Genomic DNA, 27,806 nt, shown 5'->3' with positions numbered 1-27,806 from the left:
CAGATAAGCAACTGAATATTTATTTTAAATATAATAAGTATTATAACGTCTCATGACATTGTGATCATGTATGTTACTCCTCATGGTAAATCAGAATCAAATGATGTGAACTTCATAATAACTATCTATCTTGTATTTTTATAATATTGCCCAACTTGTACAACATTAATAGTGAGACAACCCGTTCATATGTTAGATGTATTTCTTACCTCTCTGCTGCAGAGGTAGTAGAAAAACAATTGTTTTATTATATCCAATGAAAGTATTCAATCTGAAATATAAAACATAACATAGATACATACTATATTAAACAATATTCTCATGATTTACTTTATTAAGTAGGCCTATAACAGAATCCGTGAGTCCGTTTTATGTCAATAGCCTATAATCTACGGGTCATAATCTTCGCCATGCACAAAAATAAATATTCATTTATCCATAAGAGCGCCAACAACATGTCGTGTTTTTCTTAGGGGCCTAAGCAATTTGTAGCAGGGTAGTAATGTGATTTTTTTTCTATAAATTTATAGCTAAACATAATTCATTAACATCAAGTAAAATACCTAATTGTTTAATAATTAATTTTAATGTAAAAGTCCGAATTAAGTATTTCTAACTTATAGAAACTTACTGAGCTTTGTAGATAGCGTGTGAATTCTTCAAAATCTATCCAAGTTTTGTTTTGTTTAGTTGTCGGGGAGCTCCTCTCGTTACCATCGTCTCGTCGTAACACACGCGCGCGTGTGGAAATATGCGCGCAAGAAACGGAAGTGCGTGTTGGATTCATTTAGCAACCAACGTTGATGGCGTAGTTATTTAATTCTTTTTTTATGGCCGGATGATAGACACAATTACCAGTCAATTTTTTTATAGACTACAATAACCTTTACTTGGAGAATGACACTTTTTCAAAGAACAATAAGAAAAACAAAACTTATAAAAACGACAATAAATAATACAAATAATGAAAATGTATTTGAACATACACTTTTGTAAATAAAAAGGAATTAACAATTAATTAAAATGAACTAGGTCAAATTATGTACAGATTAAAAACGAACACAAAACAACAAAAAAATGACATGGCGTCGATATCAATAAAGATTATCTATTTTTCCATAACGTTTTACATAATAATTTACACAATTTTGTTTATTTATGAAACAATAATAATTAATATAATTGATAGTTTTTTAGTATATGTTATGTTAATAATTTGATTAGGGTTTATCTTCCTTTCTTTCCCATTACGTTTCTGTATTAAATCATTTTTTGTTACTTTTGTATTTTATATGTCACTATTTTATCATGGAGGTAAAAAATAAATCTAACCTCCATGATTTTATATTGTTATTTTGAAAGATTCACCTTTGTGTTGTAAGTGTACCACCGATCTAAATGTGTAAATCCAAATAAATAAATACTAATTTCTTATATAGAAGAATATTTCATCCAAAAATCTATTGAAAAAGTTTTTTTTTCATCACAATTTAAATTATTATAATTAGGCCGTTCAAATAAATATTAATGAACTCCGCCTATTTTTGTCAGCCAATGAGCCAATGGCCTCACTTGCAGGACTATTTTGTGACGGTATCGACTTGTGCTTAGGTCATGATGGCTGCAGCTATTGCTTCTTCCCAATCAGCGGGTAAGTGACGAATGACACATTTGTTCATCTATTTAATATGATTATTGACAAATTGAATCAGTTGTTGTGTTGCTGCATCTGATTTAGCCGAAGCTCCGTCAAATAATAAAAGTTGCAGAATGTGTTATCGATGAACTTTTCTCAGGCTTATGAATGATGACTCTGTGTTATTCTTAGCACTGTCCCGCGGTCTTCAGTTGGTGGTGGTAGGCCTACAACAGATGATAAGCCTAAACGATTAGCCTAGCCGGGAAATTTGTTTCAACGCAACTGAAAAACTAAAATAGGTTCACGTTTTTGCAATTTGATGTGTTTTTAATGACCCTGGAATGGATATTACGTTTCCTGTTTATTGATTATTGACAACTTTTTTTTGTTAAAAAGATCAATACTATTGATTTGTATTGATTATTGTATGTATGGTGCAAGTTCATGATTTATTATACTGTATGTTGTTTATAGATAGTAAGGTTTGTATAAACTAAAATTAGAATTTCCAATCTCAGGAGGCCAAACGTTAATACAGTAGGTGCCACATATTTCAGTGTTATTTGGGATGATGTTGCAGATTTTGGACAATATAGTTATTTACATCAAGCTGGCTTGACTACAACTTATTAGAGCATAACAACTTTTAATTTGGATCTTACATTCTCAATATGCTGACATCGGGAAAACTAACAACATAATTTGATCATTTATGTACTTATTATGATAACCGACTATGGAAAATATTTTTTGTGGAAAATCCTAATATTTATTTTTGTTTGAATGTTCAATAATGTTTTGTCTTGACGGAGTCTGCTCCTCCGGGGGAAAGAGTAGCGGCGTGTTAGCAAAAGCTAAAAACTTGAAGTACAATAACATAATGAAGCAAAGTTGGAGTCAGCAAGCGCTGTTAGCAGGTAGATGTCCCCAGAACGAACACTCACAAATGCAAGTTTCAAGGGATAGCCATATACCATGTACATGTACGATATTACAAATTAATTATTTAATGCATTGGTAATCATTCAACAAAACCTCATCTGAATGCTTAGTGTCAGATAAATTTTCACAGTGATACATTGGGGTGGGGTGGTGGGCATATGATGACTAGGGTCACACGCTCACCTTCCCCCTGGCAGCTAAATGCTCTCTTGGTGCTTTCCCTGTACAGGGTGGGTGAAGGAGGTATGTGGGGTCCTCAACCTTTGTTTATCTTTCAATGGGAGAAATGGCTCCATCTGCTTTCTCATACTCTTGGGAAACAAGCAAACCATTTTTTCAGTGTTACAGAACTAGATTGTTGCATGTTTACTGAAAATAACTTATTTGGTGCTAATTTCATATGTTTGCATTTATTCGCTCATGAGTAATGTGGTGGATCTAGAATTCTCACATAGATTTGGATCCACCACTTACGCAACCTAGAATTTGAAGACAAACACCATCTCAACTGTACCCCTGTGTTTATTAATATTATTTCTTGGCCAACCAGTTTACAAACAGCAGTGTGCTCTTCTTAGTGAAAAAAAAATAAATAAATAAACATCTAGTACATTCATTACTTCACTGTAAAGTTAAACAACTTTGAGAATACTGTAACAAATTGTGATAATCATTAACTATTAATTTTTTAAAATACTGTATAATGATTTTTTTAAATTTTCTATTTTAGTGTTCCGACTGGGTCTGATTCAGTTGGCTGTTACGGCAAACAAAGCAGATAATGTTAAGAACGCTGTGTCTCGTATTGCTGATGCTGCAAAAAACGGTGCCAAAATAGTAGCACTACCAGTAAGTTTCCACATCATTGAATTTTAAAATAAATCAATAATTAAACTCTACTTAGGTCAGATACAAAATAAATTTCTGAATAAAATGCAGGGGAAGTTTTTTTATTTTTGTTTTTATTATAAGTACTATATTTTTTTTTAAATACTATTTTTTTAAATAAACTGACACCACTCTATAAAACATAAAGAAATGAGTCATTACATACAATACATTTTCAACTTTAAGTACCTGTTCAGACTCCGAATTTTGAGCGAAGTGAAGTGTATTTTTGCTTTTGACCAAACAACAGTGAGCATGAACGTCCTCGCTTGACACCGGATAACCGAATTCATGCTTGACATGAAAGCTTGCTTAATGCTCGCGAAGAGAGCCAGGACTGAATATAGCTGCGATGTGAAAGTAGCTTGAATGTGTTACGTGTGTTTTTTTTTAAAGGAATGTTTTAATTGCCCATATGGTACCAGCTACTTCGCAGATTATGCTGAGAGAATTCCAGGGGATACTAGCCGAGCACTTGCAAATGCAGCCAAAGAAAACAAAGTATATTTAGTTGGAGGTAAGTGATGATTCATTATTATTATTATTGATATCATCGTCTTATTGACATCATCATTGACATCATCATTATTATTGACATTATCATCATTGACATCATCATCATTGTCATCATCATTGACATCATCATTGACATCATCATTCATTGACATCATCATCATCATTGACATCATCATCATTATTAAAAATATAATCATCATCATTGACATCATCATCATAATGACATCATCATCATTGTCATCATCATCATTATTGACATCATCATTATTGACATCATAATCATCATCATTATCATCACCATCATCATCTTATACAGTTTGCTTTGACTCTGGAAGCTGGAAACTGCCTCTGTTCTTTTGTTTGTGATTTTAAGTTATTTAAGGATAATCTTGAACAAAAGTGGTTTCTTGCTTCTGCGACCCCAAATGTAAACGTATAAAAATAATTAAATGAATAAACACTGCAAATATATCCAAAATACATTGATTAGCCAAATGCAAAACTAACTTTCTACTAGAATATTAAACAACTCTAAATGAGACTTTATAATCAAAATTCTGCATTAGTGTTTAGCTTTTTATTTCTTTTTTAACGCACTGTATTTATTCGATCATTTTACTAATCTCATATTCTAGCTCATAAAAGCTATATACAGTCCAACCTCGCATAACGAAGATAATTAATGAGGTTTTTTCAGTGTGTTCTCAATTCAGAAAGCCTCTTAATTTTCAGAATATCCTATAGAATTTTTTATTTTGTACACCTGGTTTAATGTAATGACAACATGTTATATTTTCATTTAGAAATTTATAAGAAGGAATATTAACTGTCTCCACTCACCAAAACTTAACCAGTGAAACTAAATATGTGAACATTAGGTAAATTATTCATTGCAAAACTAACATTGTTGATGGAACTACATGGTCGATTACCAAATGAAAATATATGCAATCGATTTTATTCCTGATAAATATTTGATACTACAGATATTAGTTTCACTCAATTAGATTTTTAACCTGCGGACTTGATATTATTACGCTTGGTTTGAATGCGGAAACGTTTCAGTAGTTTCTGATAGCACTTATGGGTGCTGACATTCACTGTTATCAGGATCAAGTTAAAATTAATGGAAAAAAATATATTATATGCAAGTCACCATACATAGCACAGCTGAGTAGAACCCTTATTAAAGGGGCACCTTCGGGACCAAAACAATGGTCTTCTTAATAAGGATGCCTATGAATAGGGTTGGTCATAGGCCTATTATTACAGTATAACCCCTTGAATGTTTCAGAGAAAAGTGTAGAGGTTTGAAAAGCTTTTGTCAGTCTGTGGGTGTTCAAACAAATGGATGCAAGCATTTTTAATGAACAATAAACCCATGTTTTATTATAAATTTTTTAAAAACATTGGTAGTTCCATTGTTTGTTTATCCCATCTACAATCCTTTGACAACTACCCTTTAACATTTCTGCCACCCAATGGACCAAGAGGGTAAGTTGTCAGCCATAGCCTGAATTTCAATTCCCAGCAGAGATTGTCATCTTTTATATTTATAATTATATTTAAAGCATCTTTGCCTCGTCTGTTTTTAACCTTTGCTAAGAAGACCTTGCATTGAGGATAGTTGGTTGTCCTTAAAGTAATTATCCTAGAAACATACTACTGTATACTATATTGATCAGCACCGGGATTGTGACACTTGACCTTAATGTTGTAAAGAAATTTAACCACCAAACCCCAGTGCCATACCATACTGTACTTCATTGGCCTATTCAACAGAAGCATCTTGCTCTTTCATCAAATATGATGCATATCACATTTGTAATGAGGCCTCATATTTACAATGCACCATTTTCATATTAAAAATAAATTACCTATTTATCTACTAAACTATATATAATTAAAGCAAAACAAGAACGTTTAATATACATCATTAAAACAGGATTTTAAATCCGTAAATTGTGTTGTTCTATTTGTTGACCCAATTATAATAATTGCAACAAAGTTATATTAAACCTAGTTGCATAAAAAAAAACTAGACCTTTGTGACATAACCTCTTAACAGGTTATGCTAGGTATGTTGCGGATCACCTCTTGCAGAGTACAACACAGGGAGCTTGACATCTTATTAGTAGCATGCTAATGAGATGAGAAATCTAAAAATATTGTTGCCGTTATAAGTGGAAGATATCTTTCAACGTATATACATTTGGGAGAGAATATTTGCTTTCAGCAAGCTGTACACACACACAATAAAAACAAAATTTAATTAGAACGTACTTTACAATACATACATACTGCCTGTACACTGATGATCAATATAGGATTGTTGTTTCCCCTGAGGCTGTTAATTCCCCCTGGACCGTTGTTTCTTATTTTGTTGTTGTTCCTCCTAGAGCTGTTGTTCCTCCTGAAACTGCTGTTCTCTCTGGGCTGTTGTTCCCGTGGGTTGCTGTTCCAGCTGAGTTGCTATTACCCCTGGGGTGCTGTTCTCCCTGAGTTGTTGTCCCCCCCCCACCCTGGGATGTTGTTCCCCATTGAAACGTATCTTTCAACAAGATGGTTTTGAGATGGAATAGCAATCTATCGGAAGTATAGATACACATTATTTAAACAGAAGTTCAACTTTATTTTTGCACTAATAGATTAAGATTGTCCTTCCTTACTCCTTTAAACGTACTTTCAGGTGTTGACAAAAGTAGTACATAATAAACATAAAGTCGGGCCAACTTTATATACATAATTTTAAAGGTTTTCTTCCCTTTAAAATAATTAAATCGTTCAGCTACACTCTGTGTTTAAATCATATTCATTTCCAGTATTTTTAATGTTTTTGTGCTGTAATTTTCTTGTCTATGTTAGATGAACTTAATCTATATTGCTGAAATAATTATCATTTTACAGTTAACCAGCTCTTTTGTAAAAAATATGAGTACAGTATTATTTCGTTTGTTTTCGATTTAGTGTATCTTAATACGTTTCATAGAATCTTTCATAAAATGTCTATTAATGAACAATTTTGAATGTCCAATATATTTAAATTGTTTAAACTAATTGAAAAAATGTTTTTCATCATGTATTTCATTAATTGTATACTGTGAATTTGAGGATACAAACAATCATTTTCAGAATTGTAATAGATAGATTCAATGAATAATTAGAACGGTGTCACATTGATTTTTACAATTTCAACAAAATACATTAATTTCTGATTCAAACTATATTTTTTTGCAGCAATAACAATTCTGCCATATAATTTATTATACAATATTAATTGAAAACACGAAATACAATAAAATATTCACTAAACAAAAATTGAAATATCAATTTTAATTGCAGATGCTTGCTAATTGAGTTAATAGCTATATCAAAGGTTTTTAGAACGGTGTCAAATACATTGACTTTGTCGAATATCAAACGCAATTTAAATCTTAATTCTGGTTATAGTACATAGGCTTTGAACAGCTGGGAGGTAGATGGAGAGATACTGTCAATAAATCCATAAATGTAGGCTTGTATAGCACCATGCATTAGTTGTATACAAATCAATCAACAATTAACGCTGTTTATCATTAATTTCTCAAAAGTAGTGATTTATGACAAATAGAAAAAAAGACTAAATTTACCTTTGATTTTAGAAAGCATGTCAAATGATTTAACAATAAACCAATAAGCAATAATAAGCCTATGTACTCAATATTTGTTTTTATCGACTCACAAAGTAAGGCATACAATAATAGACAGTTTTCCTATTATTATTTCAAGTTTTACACATAAAGGATAGAGCTAACCTGATGTTTAATTACTAATGATGTATTGTCTCCCAAAACATAAAAAATGAAGATTAATATAAAAATTAAACTATGATCAGTCATTGGAAAAAAATGTTTTCACTTATAAAAAGACAAAATAAATGGTTAAAATGAACTAAAAACCCATTGGCAGTCAATTGACTATTTAAAAAATTACAGTTTTCATGTAATACTTTTTTTCCAATTAAATGTTTTGTCAAAGTGATTACTATTACACTATTTGGTATGATCATGGGCAAAAATATATTTAAATGTATACTTTGCTAAAAGAAAATATATAAAATAAAGAAATTTTAATCAAGATAATCATAGCTCTCAAACATTGTCATGGGATTTAAAATAGATTTAGTAATTAAGCTACTACATTATTGCAATATATTAATTCCTAAAAACCTAATAAAAATTCAATCAAAAGATATTGAATTCCTACATAACATGTCAAGAAATCAAACTGCTTATCAAAATAAATAGCTTTTACTGATTAATGCATAAACTTTGCCATTAACTTCCTAAAAAATCATTTCTGTGAAATAAAGTATAGATCACTTGCCACTTTATTAGAAATTATCTACAGTGTAGACTTGAAAAAAAAAATTACTGACTGCATTATTAAAGATATATATTTCCCACTGAAAAAAACAAACTTATTTGTTGAATATGCCATTTCAATAATGTCACATAATTGTTTTTCACTTTGACCAAAATTGAATAAAAAAATTAATTATTCACCTGAAAAAAAAAAAAAAAAATAGCCAATGGGTTTTTGGTTAAATTTAACCATTTATTTTGTAATTTTGTAAGTGTAACATTATTTTTTCGGAGTGTGTTTGTCTGCGAATGTAATGTAAACTTGTTTAAACTATAAAGTCTGATTTTATCATCATTTTTCATGTTTTTGGTGGACAATACATCTTTAATCCTTGCGTTATGTCCTAGTGGGAACCAAGCTATAATGGAGTCTCCCCAATGTTCATACTGTAGTTGTATGAGAGGTGTACTCTTTGGATAGAAAGAGAAATTTATTATTTTATACCCCTGATATTAAAAAGAGATGAGATTTTGTAGTGAATACGCCAACATTTATTACTGACTTTATTATATTATACAGGTTCGATACCAGAAAGAGAAAATGGCAAATTATATAACACATGTACTGTATTTAGTCCAGAAGGTAGCCTAATTGGAAAGTATCGTAAGGTGAGTTTTGACATTGTATATTTTCTAAATTGCAGATAATAGATTTATACATATTTCCTTTCATAGAGGGAATCACACTAGACAAACTTCAGAACAAAATAAAAGTTTTTGCACAAAGTAGGGAAATAATAATACTACCAAATAGTCACTTGAAGGCAAATTTATAGATTAATACAAGGATTTTATGGGATTTTAACCTACACCTTTTTTTGTCTTTTGTGGGATCATCCTATTTTTATTTTCATTAAATCATCCTTTTTTTCAAAAAAATACATTAATTTATATACAAAAAGGTTGTCACAGAAATGACATAATCAAAAAAGTTTCAAAATAAAAATGGTTACTGTAATACACATCTTTTGAATTAGAACTTTTTACAATTTAAACAATAGATATTTCTTTACAAAAAAACGTTGCTCGACTCATTGACAGTTTTAATTATTGTTCTTCCTTCATTAAATGAAGCTTTTATTGATATTCTATTTAATAAATTAAGAAACAGTGATTTATTATCAATCATTTTTCAATCAGTAAACATTTTGAGTAAAATAGCCTGAAATGTTGTTTATAGTTCGTGTAATGTGCATGGGCCATTCAACGGAAAATCTCATGACTAAAGTGCATTATCAGCAGATGCTTTATAGACTCTCCTCTCCGAGACGTGATTTGTGGGGTGCACATGCCCAGTCCGAGTTTACAAATTCCCATTTGTTTCAGCCTTCGTAAGTAATATCCTCCGCGATACTGTTTTTGTGATTATTCCGTCCTCTGGACTATATAACCGCCTAAAGGCACGGTGCGAAAACAATCATAATTTACACAAGAGAAAAATAAAAAGAAAAAAAAAATTTCTTCAAAGACTACCATGTGATAGTTAGAAAATGGGAAGAATAGACAATAAATGATGTGTTTGTAAAATGTTAAAAGATAGTCTTTTAAAACCTACCTATGCAAAATGTTAAAAGATAGTCTGATAATAAAAATGGACAGAGTGTATTTGTGCTGACTGCTGCTGTAAATGCAAATAAACTGTTGCTCCTGAGGAAGATGTGTATGTGAACTACATTGTGAATATAGGCAATGTCATCTTAATAGCTATATACAACTGTGTGAATATTAATGGCTATATTCACACTAATTATTGTTTAATTACAATGAAAGGTGATAACCGCTGCACTTGTGGTTATTGGTTGATATTTGTTCCCTGTGGGTTAAAACGTTAAGAAACCAGAACACACGCAATGTAGAGGTTATTACCGAAGGGAAGTAAGATCCAGCGAGAATAATTGCTTAGAATTAATTTGAATTGACGAGTGGAGGTAAAATAAACCTGTTTCATGCTGGATATAATCTTCCACTATTTTCAAATTATTTGTATTTTTATCTCATTTTTTATTGTGGTGTACTGTAATTATTTTTTCATCATTTTTTTTATTTTGTAGTTTTGTATTTTATTATATCTTTGGACAATTAAGACAAATTTCAAACACTGTTAATAAGTTAAATTGAATAATTTGGGGTTAGTTTAGGCATTAGCCCATCCTTCCTACTCCTATGTCCATAATATCTCTGTCTACACTATCAAACTTTATGTGACTAAAAAAATTGATGTGCCTATATGAACACGATAATGTCATATCACTACCATATTTGGACACATCACACTTTTGGTCAATAGTTTGATAGTGTAGACAGAGCTTTAGAAGAAAGTAAAAATGGTTGTAGAAGAGACTTTAATGTAAAAGGTTTTTACTTGAGCGTTGCACATTATTTTCTTCCTATGCATAGCCACATGCTATTGAATATTTTCTAGGTTTATGTCATGTTAACAGAAGCCTCTGGGGTTTATATACTTATTCCAAAGGTAGTTAATGATTATTATGACAAAGGAAATCAAAGAAATGCAATCTAACATTGTTGTAATCCTATATGAACAATATTGTTTTATTACACTATAAATGCTGCGTATGGAATAAGGGACTCTTGTGTTAAAATTAAGTTTGGCCAAAAATAAAGGGCTATGTTGTTGTAACAGAACAGGCCCAACAATATAGAGTAGGTAGGTAATAAGAAAAAGAATAAAAGAAATATTGAACTGCTGTAATAATTTTTTAATCATTCTTTTCAAGTATGTTAAATGGTCTTTTTTTTATTCTTTTTAATCTAGATTTGTTTTTCTTTAAAATAAATAAAAATGTGTAGGGTATGGCATGTTTTATGAAAAAATGAACCCTTTTGTAAAAATCCTAGCTACGGGCTTGCATAAACTGTTATTTCTTGCATTGACTGACTCAAACTTCTACATAGACACAACCTAATATCATATGTTGTTGTTGCATTCAAAACATATAGTTAACTGCAATAGAATAATTTAGATATGATAGTACATACATTTGATTTATAGTATGTTTCGCGATTTCTGTTTATTTCAGATGCATCTGTTTGACATCAATGTTCCCGGTAGAATAACATTTAAAGAATCTGAGGTACTTTCAGCTGGAAATAACTTTTTAACATTTGATACACGTAAGTTTTACAGGAGTTTTTTTCTGAATTCAAAACAGTTGTTAGTTTTTTTTTTGACCTAACATCATATTCCTTCTTATAGGCTATGTGATATTTAGGTATGCACACAGTGTTAAAACAAATGTATGATTTGTAATAAGAATATATTAATAGATTTTAATAGCTCAGTCATAAACCATTAAATGAATGTTAAAGGCAAAATAAAACATTATAGCGTATTAAAAAATAATCATTAAACTGAGTCAGCACTTTAAAGCTCTTGTGCTTATTGTGTTGTGATATTATTTTGAAAAGCGCTATGCATATGTCTTTATAAACATCTTCAATATTTTAAATTATTTAACAATACTGTATTATTTATATAAATACTGTATTATTTATATAAATAATGAATGTTTATGAGTTGAATGGTGAGAATATTTCAGAAATTTCAGAATGACTGCTATTTAGTTAAATAGAGGATTCAATCTTTCAAGAAATGACTTAATTCCATTCATTCAACCCATTTCCAACAGACTGTTAATCAATTGTATGTTATTTAAAGTCTGGCTGTTGCTAATAGTATAAAGGAATATATTACAAACATTTCAATAGCAAACCATTAAAGATGTTTTTAAACTCACATTCCCTTGTCCTTCGGGTGATACGTTGAGCCTTTTGTCTTGTGGACATAGATGCATAAAAAAAGTAAATTCTTCAATTTCATTGCTTTTCCATAATTCTTATTGGTGGTCCCCCTACTCTTTTCGATAGATGTACTATGTTTTGTTTATGCACACTCAGTTTATTTGAGAAGACTTGTTTTACCATAAGAACTATGGTAGACAAGTGAACAACAGTAATGCTGATATTGACTGTGGGATATGATACCCCTGTCTTCTACTCAGTCAATCAACTTGTTTGACAATAAATAGCAATTTTTTCTTTCCATAATTACTGTATAAAAACATGAATTTTATGTGATTTCAGCTTTTTGCAGGGTTGGTGTTGGTATATGTTATGATATGCGATTTGCAGAGATGGCTCAAATATATTGCAAAGAGGGTAAAGTTTAACATATTTATTAATGCTTTTTAAAACACAATAAACTATTTTAGTTACTGCAGTAACTATATTTCATTACTGAACAAAATATTTTAGCTCAACGTAAAAAAACAGTGGATGTATAAAATGCCAAACTAAATCTTGCTGAATAACAAGTAAACAAAATGTAGTTACTGCAGTAACTAAATGAAGTAGAATAATTTTCATATATTTATAATTTGTCATCTCACCAACAAACACATTACATTTATAATTCCAGAGTACACCTTTAAAACAGGTTTTAGCTCATTTTTATCATTTTTTGTATTTAAGTAGATAAGCAATTGTAGATACTGTAGAAGTAAAATATGCAAAATTAGCAAAGAAAGGTAAACGACCTATAAGCTTTCACTGAACCGCAAACGAAGCACTTACCTATAGGAGCCGCATCCATATCGCAGCGATTCTAGCCTATGGGTAAAACGTTAATGGAATAAACACACACAAGGGTTTAAATATACATACTGCAGGTCTGTGTATACACAGATTGGACTTATATAGATCTTCTATTTTTAACTGTGCCTTGTACAAGGTGTTATAGCATAGTTAAGTGCATTATTTTAGAGTTTTAAGATTTAAATTATTGGTTTTAAATGTATACCGTAATTACAGCTTTAAAATTATGTTACAGTATTCCTGGTGTGGCTTTTTATTATTATTACTATATTTAAATATCTGCCATTTACACAATATATTTCAATAAAATGATGAGACTTTAAAGTTTTTTTTCTTCATTATAAAATATACATTGTTTTACATTTGCAGTAAAGGAAAATCATTATGGCTAATCATTAAATTTTGGTCAGAAGGACTCATGTTTAATTCAAAATAATTTTATCATAATGTCACCTGAAAGAGACAGGAAAAAATGTTATAATTTAAAAAAGAAGTATGGTATTGTAAATTAATTATAATATTCTATTGAAGTATGCATATTGTCCACCATACTGCGTGCGACTACAAATAATGGTTGGCTGAAAATTGGAATAATTCAATAAACATGATTTGTAATTGGAGAAATTTAAATTTGTGAACAGTCTTTTGGTATAAAATGTTCCTGCAGTGAAAACACTGTACAAACACTCCAATAATGTAACTATTATATTTTGTTTCAATGTGGAAGTTTATGAGTTCATTACATAAACTGTGTATATGAATACCAATTTATACAGACGATAGGTAAGCAGTAAACGGAAAACAAAAATATAGAATTTCTTATGACCATTTACACAAAACATGTGGACAGGGGCCGAGCGTATTCGCTCAGGATAGATATTGATTCTACATCGGACAAGCTTGGGTTTTCAGTTTACCGTTACCACTTGTCTGTGTCTAATTAATTAATTAATACGAGTCAACAAAATTTAGTTACTGCAGTAACTGCAGGCAAATCATTTTGACATGGTCCCTTTGCCATACTACTTGTTTAGTTGAGTTGTCGATTTTTCTGTTCACATTATGTTCTGTTCCAATCCTGCATTATGCTGGAATTTTTCTCTTAATGTTTACACCTTGAGACTCATTAGAGTATGTTAAACATGCACTGTAGCTCCTATCAAAATTACTGATATTAAATTTACAAAATTGTGCACTATTTCAATCTTTTTTTATCTTTGGGCCATTCAGCCATGTATTTATTCTCATACAATAATACAATAAATAAGTAATAGGCCTACAGAATTATGCTTGCACTGAGGAAAGAGTGTTATCTGAAAGCTCTGCAATTACTTTCTGGCTCTTTTATACTTTATCATTTTGATTTAGCATTTTATTTTTTTTACCTCCATTGGGATCCAGCCACAACATTGTCATTTGTAATTTGCCTTTATTTTTTTTTTATATTAAAACAAAATTATACGTTACATATACATTTTTGTAACTTTTTAATTTAATTTTAATTAATTGCCTAACAAGCAATGTATAAAATGGATAGGTCTTGAACCAATGCCTTGCACATACATGTCAGATTCCTTACCATTACGCCATATTGCTAGGCACACATTTGTCAGTTTTCTTACATTTACAGTACTCAAGAATACAGACAAGTGTAAACAAAATGCCAAAATGTATGCTTTTATCAAATCTGTCTATCTGAATATCCTAAGGAGGATGTGTGATATTCAACCCTTAATTAATTAAAAGCTTCGGGTCATTAATGTTATTAGACAATTAAACTTAATGAAGCAAGGTAAATTCAATGCATTATATTACTGACTGTTACAAGTAACTTATTTCCCGGGGGTTTGCATCAACTTAAAAGGTCAACATAGTTCATATCCTTCAATGTTTGATAACATTTTAGAATGTGCATAAATATAACAATTAGGCACAATACAATATAGTACAATATAATACAAGTAGTAAGTACAATAATAACCAGCTGAACAACTGTATGTAAATGTGGAAATTAATTAGCATTTAAATGAATAAAATAAGCAGAAAACGTAATCAATCAAATAGCAAGTGTATGAAAGTTTGTTTGTTAAGAGATGAAGGTTTTTCTTTAAGTTTAACTGCAGAATCTGCAGAATCCAGAAGGGTAAAGCATTCGGCACTATCAAGGTCCTTATTATCCATTATTAAGATAAGAACTGTCGGCTGATTACTGTTGTACTGATGATGAGAAATGGTTCTTGAGACAAGTTATTGTTTGGATTCCAATAAAATGCCTTGTTATATTTATGCTTATCCATAAATTTGGTGGTATTATACATGATTTTAGAATGTCTGCTGCACCTTCACTACACTGAACTAAGCCAAACTTAAAATTGGCATTCATTCATTCATTCATAATAACATTTATTTCTTAACTTTAAAAGTAAACAAAATAACAATTTAAATATAAATAATTAAAAGGCAAACCCCAGAAAGTAATAACATTTGGAGGTCTCCCTCCAAAAAAACTTGTGACGGGTAACCAGTTAAGAAGTTGTAGTCATATTGAAGTTTGAACAAACAGAAACAAAATAAGACACACAAATAAGTAAAACAAACAGGAAGAGGCAGAAAAGTAATTGAATTTATTTTATTGAATTTTATGAAAAATCTTTATGCGGATTGATGTTGTGTGTTTGTTTATCTTTAGGCTGTGGTCTACTACTTTTCCCAGGTGCTTTCAACATGACTACGGGTCCAGCTCATTGGGAGCTGTTACAGAAGGCAAGGTAACGTTTAAAACAACTATAAAATATAGAAATGGGACCTTAGTTTTCGGTTTAAACAATGATTCGGCTTGGATTCATTTAAGAAACTATACTTGAGCAGTATTCACTTAAAAAGAAAAAACTATATTTCACTATGAAAAGAAAGTCAAAAGCCGAGATCGCACTGGACTTAATTTTGTCAACAGCTAAATGCTGGCTAAAAAATCCAATCCGAACATGCATGATTTTTAACATCACAGTTAGATTTTGGTAAAAGTGAAATTATCCAAGTGCAAACTTAAATTTTCCGATGACATGGGAAGTTACTATTTTTCAAGTACAGTGCGAACAAGGCTTAATTGTATTTCAGTGTGAGCACAGTAAACCACTCTAAATCTGCCTATTAGCCTGCTATAAAAATATACATATTTTCATTAAAAATCAATTTTTACTAATGGTCATTTTAAAATAAATTGTATATTTAAATTTCACAATACTCATTTAGAACACATGATGCTGTAAATATTGATTGCTTTTTGTAAAAATAAACTGGTTTTCACCATACAAAAGAAAATTATATGAATAAATGTTACCATTCACTTTAATTTTTTAATCAGGGCGCTTGATAACCAGTTGTACGTTTCTGCAATCTCTCCAGCTCGGGATGAGAGTGCTTCCTATGTGGCATGGGGGCACAGTACAATCGTTAATCCTTGGTCAGTATTGGTTATTTTTTAAATTTTGGTTATCGTCAATTGGTTAGAAAATGAATTTTTCAAAGGGTGGAATTTTCGGGTTCCAATTAAAAATACATTTTTTTCTATCACTATCTCTATCTCCCTCTTCTATCTTCTGCTTCTTTTCTTTGGAAAGATACTTTAATTGTACAGTAGATGAAATTACATTACTTTTTTGCAAGATAGCTAAATACAGTAGTAGACGTTCTTACCTTGTTTCCAAATTTTTAAATATGTTCTGGGTTCCTGTGCAGCCTACCTCAAGCTTTTGCTTTCAATGATTTTCCCCCCTTAATTTACTGTTATGTTGAGACATTTTTATTGAGAAAAAGAAAAAAAACTTTAATAAATTTCTTTTCTCTACATTTTCTAATTGCATCCTTAACTTGATTATCAACAATTTGTTTTTCTTTGGTTTTAGGGGTGAGGTAGTTGCCAAAGCTGGACACATGGAAGACATAATTTACGCTGACCTGGATATCCGATATCTGGAAGATGTTCGACAACAAGTACCAGTCCAGTTCCAGAAGCGTACAGACGTTTATAATTTAAGTAGCGCTATTGAATGATTCATCAGCTTGCTACTTAAACATTTTAGTATAATATTGAATTTATATATACCTTAAGCTGCAATTATTGCTGGATGGATTTTTTAATTTGGATGTAAACTTTCAGGATTGATGCTATATATATTATTATGTAAAAAATTACTATCGTCTGCAATTGTGATGTAATAGAGTTGATAGCTTCACTCATCACAAACGCTGAACGTGTTGCGATAGCGCACTTAACAAGACTTCTCCAATCGGAGCAATTATTTTGCCAAAGTGTGCATATACTTATTTTTCTTTTCGATTACCATTACAGAAAATATACATTTTTTATTTCATATTTTTGTTTTTTGCTTCTTCCTACTCTACAGTACAGTAGATTCACTCCATTGGACACTGTCTTCCATTAACAGATTTTGTTTCAAATAAATGTGTATTGAAAGAGTACAAAACATAACGAAGAAGACCTTTAGATATCAATGGTGCTGATTGTAGAATGGCTAACAAAAAATCTACTGTACCTTCATAATGTGTGACAAGTTCTCACCAGGCACCATGTGTGTGAATAAGATATCATTGGTGCTGATATTGTAAAATGGGCAACAAACAATCTGCTGTACCTTCACAGTCTGAGACAAGTTTTCACCAAACACCATGTGTATACGAAGAAGATATCATTGGTGCTGATATTGTAGAATGGCCAACAAACAATCTGCTATACCTTCATAATGTGCGACAAGTTTTCACCAAACACCATGTGTATACGAAGAAGATATCATTGGTGCTGATATTGTAGAATGGCCAACAAATAATCTGCTGTACCTTCACAGTCTTGGACAAGTTCTCACCAAACACCATGTGTATACGAAGAAGATATCATTGGTGCTGATATTGTAGAATGGCCAACAAACAATCTGCTGTACCTTCACAGTCTTGGACAAGTTCTCGCCAAACACACCATGTGTATACGAAGAAGATATCATTGGTGCTGATATTGTAGAATGGCCAACAAACAATCTGCTGTACCTTCACAGTCTTGGACAAGTTCTCACCAAACACCATGTGCATACGAAGAAGATATCATTGGTGATGATATTGTAGAATGGCCAACAAACAATCTGCTGTACCTTGGACAAGTTTTCACCAAAAACCATGTTTGTGAATAAGATATCATTGGTGATGATATTGTAAAATGGGCAACAAACTATCTAATTGGTTATCCGCACTTGGCGGATAACCCCTTGTTATTGTCACGATCTTTTTTTTTTTCTTCTATGTTATTCTTCTTTCTTTCCCGGAATTTTGTTGGCAGCGTATCTCTAATTCTGGTCAACATAAGATTGGATAACTTTGTCATAAGAGTGACCTGTAGCTGTAGATGTGCAAGAAATTTCGTTATTTGACGTTAGAGTCGCGCAGCGTAAGTTACGCGCGAATTTATGAATTTCAATGATTGATCATAGATTATAAACCAAAAGTAATTTTGTATTGTCACTTTGTGAAAATTTAAGTCATATCAAGGGCAAACTTTCTATGGATTAAAAATGGCATGTTTCACAAAAAGTTACGCGCGCACGCGCATTTAAAATTTCAAAATGCGCAAAATTAATTTCTAATCAACTTTCTACGCTGATCATGACATTTTGAGCATGTAAAAAATTCCCACGCGCGCCCGCATTTTTACGTGCGTTGTGCGCACGTAACACTAAAAATATATTTTTTTGCGTGATTTATGTTTTTCCAGCCTTTTCTAGTAATTTTACCAACTTTCTAAACAATTTCGACTTAAAATCACGTCATACGAGCACGTCGAATTGGATAATTTGCGCGCGTTTTTGATGAAAAAGTTTAAAAATTCGTCAAAATTATGCCTTTTTTTAAACAGTCATAGATTCTAAACTACATGATGAACTTTTATTTTTTTTACATATTCTGGAAGTTAATGAGTTGTAGATATCGGATCATGAATCAATGGGTAACCGGACATTGTGACGTCATCGTATGGCCACTCGAATATAAAATATTGGATTTTTGTCTCTTTCGTCATAGCTCATCACATTTAATAGAGCGCATCTCCACTTATACGTATTCCATTTCCCCCCATTTTTTATATTGTCTAGGTCAATCAATTATCTTTAGCATGATTTATCATTTTTAAGATTTTTAAGACGTCATCATGGGCAAAAGCGTCAATAACTTTGGACACTTATTTTCACCTATTCTGCACTGTATGTAGTACGTATACAGTATATAGTATATACTGTATTACTTAGACGTGACACAAAATAGAGAGCGCACTAACAATTTTTCAATGGCATAATAGTTTTTCTGTGCGCAATATTCTAACGTATGGCGTGGCGGATAACCCGAATTCGTCAAAGTGACGAGTTCAAATCTAGTGTTACCTTTGTAGTCTTGGACAAGTTCTCACTAGGCACACGTGTGTGTGTGCATGTGAAGAAGATATTGCTTCAGATTTTACAATGACCAGTTTAATAATATTATATTCAATATTTCAATTTACTTTTGTTTACAGTTGTTAAATATCAATGATGGACAAGATTATGTTATTGCAAAACTCTTTTAAATTGGCAAAGAAATATATTTAATACAGTTTATAAACTATACAGTTTCTCACAAACATAAGCATGTATTTATTTAAACTGTGATTTTGTTTATTTAAAATATTTATTAATAACCAGTAAAATGGTATGATAATGATGGCATGCAAAGTGTCTGGTAGCTAACATATCTAATATGTAGTCTTTAGATTTTTGCTAGCCATGAAATGTTGTCTTGGAAGAATGTGAAGGTAGGCAACTTTGATTCAATACGGTAATTGATCATTTACATTTTGTTTTTTGGGACTATATATATAATAATAATAAAGAGTTGAATTGTCTCAACTGAGTTATTACTGACGTGTAATGTGATATTGTTGTTGCTTTTTCCATAGGTTTGAAAGAAAGTACAGTGTTAAAAACAGTATTGATAGAAGTAAAAATAAGGATTTTTTTCAAGCATACAGAATCCGAACACTTTCCGAAAATTCGGCAACCATGTATTCATAAGGATAATTCCATTCAATCATGTAAAAGTTTGCCCAGCTATGAAGAAGATGGTACGCATTTATACCTGTATGCCATCGACTGCTCATAGTTTAAAATACGATGATCAAGCAGGATATTGAGAAGATGTGTTGCCCCAGTCATGCTTTCTCTAGTCGCATGCAAACTCAACTTTTAATTGAATCATTTTAAATTAAAATGTATGTGGTTTTTACTGTACATCTTAGAGGGATGAAGTCTAGATTGATGCTTTAAGTCTAAATTAATAGATTTTTTTAGGTATTTTATTGTCATTTTATATTATGCATTTTATCAAAACAAAACAACAAAAGGCAGCTGGTTTAATCTGCTTTTGAAACTGATCAATGACAATTATGATTAGCAAGAGGCCTATAACATTTTATGTTTCTCGGAACACAAATGTTTTTACTTAGGCTTTGTAACTTAATTACCTTATTTTCTGAAAGTGTAGAAGGAAAGCACCACGTGGACAATACAACACAAACACTACAGTATTTAAATTATTATACTGTACTGTAATGAAAACATGTGCTTGAAGTTGATTGGTTGTTGCGGTGTCATCGTTAAAAATTTCCAACATCGATGATGTCATATCTATTTATAGCGCAAGACTCGACTAACTCAAAACAACAACACATCTTACTTCCTACACACTTGTTCATATCATCAGCAAAAATGAAGTATAAAACCGTACCTGAGGGCCGCCAAGCTATAGTTATTGACAATTTAGGTAAAGCAGAGCTTGTAGTAGGACCACAAAGGGTTAGTTTACTTTTAATAAAGTTAATTTATGTTTTATTGTAAAATATTCAGAGATTTTCAGACGCCGCTAGAGGCTAGGGCTTCTTCTATCTGGAATCTAGTAGGCCCCTCCCATGTAGCCTAGGCCTAGCTATAGTCTAGCCGGATAGGCTTGATACTTTCACAATGTGGGCCTAGCCTACACTACATCATATCTAACGAGAAAACGTATGGTGCAATAGCCTACTAACTAAGCTAGAGTCTATTGCCCAAAATACTTCAGCAGTGAAGAGGAATACTAAAATAGTAATATTAATATAGGCCTAGTAATTAATATTTTAATTAATGATTCTGTACTGAAGAAATAAGACATGTATGTAATGTAGGCCTATACATTGTTTTGTATATATTTTCCTGACTTTTCAATACATTGCAGTGCCAGCCTTATGTTTACGGAATGTAGAATTCCTTTTTATGAATTGTTAAGAAAATATGGGCTGATGGGTAGACTACTGTAAATAAATGCAAGCGAAAATGTTTTAGTCTCAACGATTATAAGCAACGTCTTGGTTAAGTCGAAGAGGCTCTCCAGGTGGAATGCCATCCTGAGATGAGTAGTAGTAATTTGTCTTGTTTATTTTCTTTCATTTATATGTAATTTTTACTTTCTATGGACCAGAGATTCCGAAATAAAAGATTGAATGAATACAAAATGTATCTCAGGCAGTTTAAATAAAAAATGATATTATTATTATTAAATATTGTTTCATTTTTGTGTCTTTTTTATGAACAGGTTTTTTTGTACAAGAAACGTCTAACTTTTTTGAGACATTACACGGCTACGCAAAAAGAGTATCTGGTGATCCATGACAAAGATGGACTGGTTAAACATAAACCTGGGTAAGCAACATTAAATTCTCATATTTTTGTTGTAATAAAATTGTATGCAATTTACTCATGTATGACTGGTAAACAACTGATTACGCTTTTCACAAGCTAAATTTATTTTTGTTCAAATGTTCAGATTTTTTTTCTATGATGTCTTGTATCTTGTACATTGAATTGAGTCTGCTACTGATGAGCACATTTCTACAATATTTACATTATGTAGTATAATTTACAAGGCTAAAACTATTGACCAATCAGGACATTTTTAGAATAACATCTGCAATTTTTTTTTCTCACAACAGACCCTGTCAAGTATTCTTAAACCCATACCTCCATAATGATATATCTGTGAGAAATGCAGTCATATTGGACGCTACACAGCTGCTTGTTGTATACAAAAAAGCAAAGGACAATGTTGTCACAAGAAGACTGGTGAAAGGCCCCCTAGTGTTCATACCAGAAGCAGAGGAGTGGTAAGTAACTAAACAAAACACAAATATTGAAAAAGCTCTCTGGTCAATGGAGAGGTCACTGGCTAAACATCAAGCCCCAGAGCATAAGCAGCTCCAGAGCATAAGCAGCTCTGATGCAACTAGTGTTGTCTTCTGTGCCACTACAAACATGAACACTTCCCTTCAATACTAACTTATAAGTTGTAATTTATGTGTTCACATCAATGGCCCTGATAATCTGATAACCCAGTGGCCTACATTGATTTCTACCATCTGCTCAACTCTTTGAAATTTCTGAAACTTTAGGCTGCATGAGTTTACCTGGCATGGACCATCAGATACTGACAGGACAAAAATCGTAGCATACCAACGCAAGTTCACTAAACTGACAATCATTCCAGAGAATATGTACTACAATGTACGTAAAAGTAATATATTAAATTATAGTATGTATAGGCAATAAAAAAATTGCCCATTGATAATAAAGAATATACAATAATTGTAATATGAGAAAATAAGAGAGAATAGAACTACTGTAGTAGGCTTGATATATGGAGAACTGGAACTTTTATGGTGGTACTGTAGGTTAAAAGTATGACTGGATCTTTTCACCATCAGTGTAATAGAATGACTATCAGTGTAATAGAATGGATCATCACGAGTGAGATAACTGAATCTTTTCCCAACCACCATAATTTATCTTTTACTTCATTTACTCTACCAAATCTATACTATGTACATGAAATCTTATTTATATTACCGATGATGATCTGTAGTATCTCGAGTATAGTCCCACCGATATAATATATTTTATTTTCTAGGTAACTGATGTGAGGACTAAGGATGACACAACTTTGACCTTGAAGGTCATGATATTTTACGAGTTAAAAGATCCTGTTACCATGCTTACGTTGACCCATGACCCAATCGCAGACATCATCAATGCTTTATGTGCTGACATGGTAGCTTTTGCTTCCAACCTTACGTAAGCATAAAGCAATTTTTCATTTATAAGCAAATTTATTCATGCAAGATGAGCATTCCTCCAGAGCTCATTCGTTGCCCATTTTTTACATTTTTTTTTTCTTCAGTTACACAGCTTTTCTTGGACAGAGCAGTGATTTAAGCTGTCTTAAATGCTACCCACAGCTTGTTCAAAGGGCTGAACGAATTGGCTTTGAAATCAATAAAGTTGTGTACCGAGGGTACCAGGCTAGCTCACAGCTGCAGGTACAGTAATCAAATTTTCAGTACTACTGAACGTCCGTAATTACACTAGAGATTCTGCCTAACTACAGACATATGGGAAAAATATAAATACTACGGAAATTCATACAATTTACGCAAAAGTATGATTTGGCCTAAAAGTATGGTCACCAGCCTGCCTCCACGTTATCTAATATTAGATAAAATACAGTTTAAAAACTATTGTCAACAAAACAAATCTTTTTTTCTTTTACTTGAGAGAATTTGTACAGTACAGTTTTAGTGTATATACAGTTATACACATTTGTGCACGTATCCTTTCAGTAGGCATAGCGTATCAAAATGACCAGAATTGTACTAGAAAGGTTTTCATTGTAAAGCTCTTCTATGGTGGGTAACCACTCTGACCCTAAATGTCCTAGTTAATTATAAACGGATGTTCTAAACTGTTTGAAAACTTCCAACCTGGTGGTAATTTGGCTAAATAGAAATTAATTTCTTGTTCGTTAGAATATGCAAGACAATGCCATCAAATCACGAACACAGCTGAGACTGAGCACAGAGGTTGAGGAACGCGAGCAGAGACTGAATCAGTTCAAACTTCAACGGGATGAATCAAGAACCAAATTAAGTAAGAACTTTAAGAGCATTTAATGCTCAGTAATATTCCAGAGTAAATGAAGATTGTACATTGTTTATTCTTTACCAATGCTACTGTATTAGCCTACATTAGAAAAGTTTATATATACAGTATATTATATAAAATCTCAATTTTGTCTCAAGTACTCACTGATAAAGGCCTAGTGTTGCCCGAAAGCTCTTCTAATTTTTCTGGCTGTTTTACTTTATTGTTTTGATTTAGCATTTGGCTTATTTACCTTCGCCAAGGAACTATATGTAGTCAATCGTGTGTCTGTTTGTCTGTCTGATTTCTCAAAACTGTACTGTAGAACCTGGTATAATAATCAGTTAAATCTGTATATTGTATATACTTTACTATAATCTTTATCCTTTGAAATAATGGCCGTCATTCACCACTATTTTTGTTTTGCCTCTACAGAGCATGAAATGCAGGTATCCAATCACCAACATGCTCAAGCTCTAGACAGAATGACACAAGAACACGACCTGCAACTAGCTAGCCTAGATCATCAGCATAATGTGGAAATTACCCAGCTGGACATGCAAACTCAACTAGGTATTGTAATAATTCATGTCAATATGTTTGTTTCTCATATAGTACCCAGAAAGTGAAGTTACTGTTGTTTTTTTACCATTTTGCACTTGGTTTCAAAAACTGCTTGGGTCTAGTAGTTCCTGGGCCTAGTGTAGGCCTACAGTACCAACCAATTGAATGTGGCCATCTTCCTGGTGTGCAGATTATTGTATGTTCTTGCAGATATATTATCTAAACTCTTCATTACTTATACATATATTTCTTGTAAATTGGGGTATGTACTGAAAATGTTTTAGAAAAAATGTTTTTCTTTTAACTGCATTGTTTACTTCATTGTTTTAGATCTTGAAGAAGCAAGGAACAAAGCGGAAGAAGACTATCTCAGGGAACTCAGTAAAATGAATGTGGACATGACTAAGTATTTGGTGAATATGCATTACTCAGAGGTCAACAAGCAGGTTGAAGTGGTTGGCGTGTAAACACATGCTTAGATGAGAATCGCAATCCGAGGTCATACATAAATGCAATTAGGAACTAGAAAGCCACTCTGGGAGTGCATACCTCCGCCTACTGTAAAATTCTACATAAGATGTCTTCAGGAAAAAATATATATATATATTTGTGTGTTTCTTAATGCTGTTTGTGATTTAGGCTAATTTCACTACAAGCATGTGTATGCGAGTTTGGTGTAATGGTTATGTAACAAGCCTTTCAATTAACAATAGCTTCAGTTGACTAACAATAAAACAGCAACGCGAAAATCAAACGAGTGAATTTGAAAAGAAATAGGTTTTTTAAACTACTCTCATAAAGAAGGTGCACATTAAATCAAATTATGTTTTAAAATTACAAATCACCAATTATAACTCTTGCCTCTTGTACAAAAATGAAGTTTTTTGGGCAAGTTGTTCTCGAGAAAATGCAATTTCAGTTTACTTGTTACTTTAAGACTGCTCGCCGGCTTTTGAAAAATTCTGTCCTATCTTTTAACACTAGCAGGTCTGAAAAGTATACTAAAAAGTGGTTCAGAATTGGGACCATGGTCCCAAATGGTCCCAACATTTAATGGAATGGTCCTTGACCACATATCTATCTGTATATTCATTTTGGTAAAGATCTTGTAATTACTTTTTGAGTAATCCTGCTAACAAACAGACAAACAAATAGACAGACAGACAAACAAACACACGCGATCGATTACATATACCTCCTTGGCGGAGGTAAACGATTACATATACCTCCTTGGCGGAGGTAAATTACATGGTTGTAGGAGTTACAAAATAAACCATAGTCATAGTGTAATCCACAAAGGCTTGTTTATACTACAGACAGATTAAAACCACAGTTAATCGCTGAAAGAAAGATGATAACTGTGTAAACACATGGTTAGCTGACAGAAATAGATAGCAAGGTCAACAAAAAGGCATCTAGTCTATTCATGTTCATACTAAGCAGAAGAGATCTTTAGCTATTCTTACTGTTCTACTCCGCATTCTTTACTTTACACAGTATGTATGTTGAGAATATTACACTTCAAAGTTTAATTCATATACCATTTTGATTATGTATTTTACACGATCACATTTCAGTCTCAAAGATGCCTACTGAATTTAAATGTAAATTTGAAAATCACATTCACATAAAAAAAAGGTACACAAACATTTCAGATGAATATGGCTCAGTAAAAGGCAAACAATGATATAATAAACAAGAGATTGATTTAAATACCATATTTCCTTGCCAACATAAATCATTCTATAAACAAAGAATATATTTTAAATAAAAACTCCCAATTGATTCCAATCAAATACCGGTTTAAAAAAAAAATTTACGTAGAGCAATTTTTAGCTACAACGCAATATTTTTATAAAACCGGTTTCAAAGAAACCCATTATTTTGTGATTTTTTAATAGAAACTGGTCCATAGGCCAGTTCCGTTAGTCCAGTTCCCTATGTCAAACAAGGACATATACATGGCTGCAGTTGTGTGCTCAAATTTGAGTTAGTGTTTACCGACCGACATGGTGAGCTGCAGAGTCGCGTTTTGCACACGACTAAAAAGTGCCCGCGTGTGCTAATATAAAAGGGAAGTGTAAACATTGCGTTTTATGATTTGAAGCATGCTGTATGTTGTCAAATTTCTAAAATTCATCTTTGACCTATGACCTCAATTTTATTATTTCTGTGTATTTGATTTTTATCATTGTGTGACCAGAAATGCATGTGGCACATTTTTTGCCACCCTTTGGAACACCTCAATGAGAACACAAAAAGCGTTTGGGATCCGATTAAATATTGACCTACTACCCAGGGCATGTATGTATCTCCGTAACTACTGGTCGTAGACATTTAAATTAGGTCTTAAATTGTTCGAAAATCAGGGTCAAGGGTTATATGAACAAACACAAATAGGTACTTGTATCAAGTCGATTTTAGTCTCAAAATGTTGAGAAGGCATGCATTCATATTCAGTCTAATGGGACATTTTAGTGAAAAATGATCAGAAATACCATTTCTTACCTTTGACCCATATACCAGGGCCTTTATATCTATGTAAGTACTGGTCGTAGAAACTTAAATTTGGTATTAAATTGTTGGAAATATACATATTTACATTAATTCTAACAGAAAATGTGGTGAAAAGATGATCAGAAATACTATTAATTACTAATGTTTCAAACAAAAAACATACCTCTACACAACTTATTCTTATATAAATGTTATGCAATAACTGATGCTTTAAATGGTTTCATTATAGGAATTACAACAAATCCTTTACTGTTCGTAATTGTACTTTTGCTTATAATATTGCTAGAAAATTTTGTTGACCCCTGAGGACGATCAAACATTGATAGAAACGTCGAACTCAACAGTTCTTTTCAGAATTCTAGAAGTAACTTTTACCTTATTTATCCGAATAAACGCACCGGACATTTATTGTCCAGAGGGGTGTTTAGGGGGAGGGGTGTTAATTCGGTGGAGGCGTTTATTTTTTGTTTTGGTGTAATAAGGTAACATGTATAATCAAATAAATACACCCTAGATATAAAAAAAATACTACACAATTAATATCGTAATAAGAATAACTGGAAGAAACCTCCTTCATCCGGTTGCAAGTACAATCATGATATTGAAAAGGTATCGGAGACAACCATAGACCAATTCATTCTCATCATCCTGTATGACACTGTCAGTGTTGTATAATATGTTTGAATG

General features: G+C 31.9%; 2 protein-coding genes across 3 annotated transcripts; both read left to right on the top strand.

Annotated features, from left to right (window-relative positions):
* The first annotated feature begins 1,559 nt into the window (after positions 1–1,559).
* On the top strand, positions 1,560–19,954 carry LOC144849644 (omega-amidase NIT2-like). Of its 2 annotated transcripts, none has more exons than XM_078706629.1 (10): positions 1,560–1,651; positions 3,312–3,430; positions 3,866–3,986; positions 8,909–8,997; positions 11,430–11,523; positions 12,493–12,567; positions 15,692–15,770; positions 16,367–16,465; positions 16,908–18,173; positions 19,451–19,954. In XM_078706629.1, the coding sequence occupies exons 1-9, from the start codon at positions 1,615–1,617 to the stop codon at positions 17,053–17,055; spliced, it is 861 nt and encodes a 286-aa protein (XP_078562755.1). In that variant the 5' UTR covers positions 1,560–1,614; the 3' UTR covers positions 17,056–18,173; positions 19,451–19,954. The 2 variants fall into 2 exon arrangements, with proteins under 2 accessions (XP_078562755.1, XP_078562754.1); XM_078706628.1 differs by lacking the exon at positions 1,560–1,651 and adding an exon at positions 1,665–2,622.
* A 785-nt stretch (positions 19,955–20,739) lies between these two features.
* LOC144849737 (uncharacterized) lies at positions 20,740–25,182 on the top strand. The gene is made up of 9 exons (XM_078706765.1): positions 20,740–20,888; positions 21,661–21,767; positions 22,058–22,228; positions 22,514–22,625; positions 23,029–23,192; positions 23,299–23,437; positions 23,924–24,044; positions 24,474–24,611; positions 24,933–25,182. Exons 1-9 carry the CDS (start codon positions 20,802–20,804, stop codon positions 25,067–25,069), a joined length of 1,176 nt encoding a protein of 391 aa, XP_078562891.1. The 5' UTR covers positions 20,740–20,801; the 3' UTR covers positions 25,070–25,182.
* Positions 25,183–27,806: the final 2,624 nt, after the last annotated feature.

This window comes from Antedon bifida, chromosome 8, assembly GCF_963402885.1.
Source record: "Antedon bifida chromosome 8, ecAntBifi1.1, whole genome shotgun sequence".
NCBI classification, from domain to species: domain Eukaryota; kingdom Metazoa; phylum Echinodermata; class Crinoidea; order Comatulida; family Antedonidae; genus Antedon; species Antedon bifida.
This window is presented reverse-complemented; position numbering and strand designations above follow the sequence as displayed.

Coding starts and splice junctions, on each gene's coding strand:
- LOC144849644 (XM_078706628.1), top strand. CDS start 2,433: ATGTTTTGTCTTGACGGAGTCTGCTCCTCCGGGGGAAAGAGTAGCGGC. Junction 2,623..3,311: donor TAGCCATATACCATGTACAT/GTACGATATTAC, acceptor TTTCTATTTTAG/TGTTCCGACTGGGTCTGATT. Junction 8,998..11,429: donor TAATTGGAAAGTATCGTAAG/GTGAGTTTTGAC, acceptor TGTTTATTTCAG/ATGCATCTGTTTGACATCAA.
- LOC144849737 (XM_078706765.1), top strand. CDS start 20,802: ATGAAGTATAAAACCGTACCTGAGGGCCGCCAAGCTATAGTTATTGAC. Junction 22,626..23,028: donor CAGAGAATATGTACTACAAT/GTACGTAAAAGT, acceptor TTTATTTTCTAG/GTAACTGATGTGAGGACTAA. Junction 23,438..23,923: donor AGGCTAGCTCACAGCTGCAG/GTACAGTAATCA, acceptor CTTGTTCGTTAG/AATATGCAAGACAATGCCAT.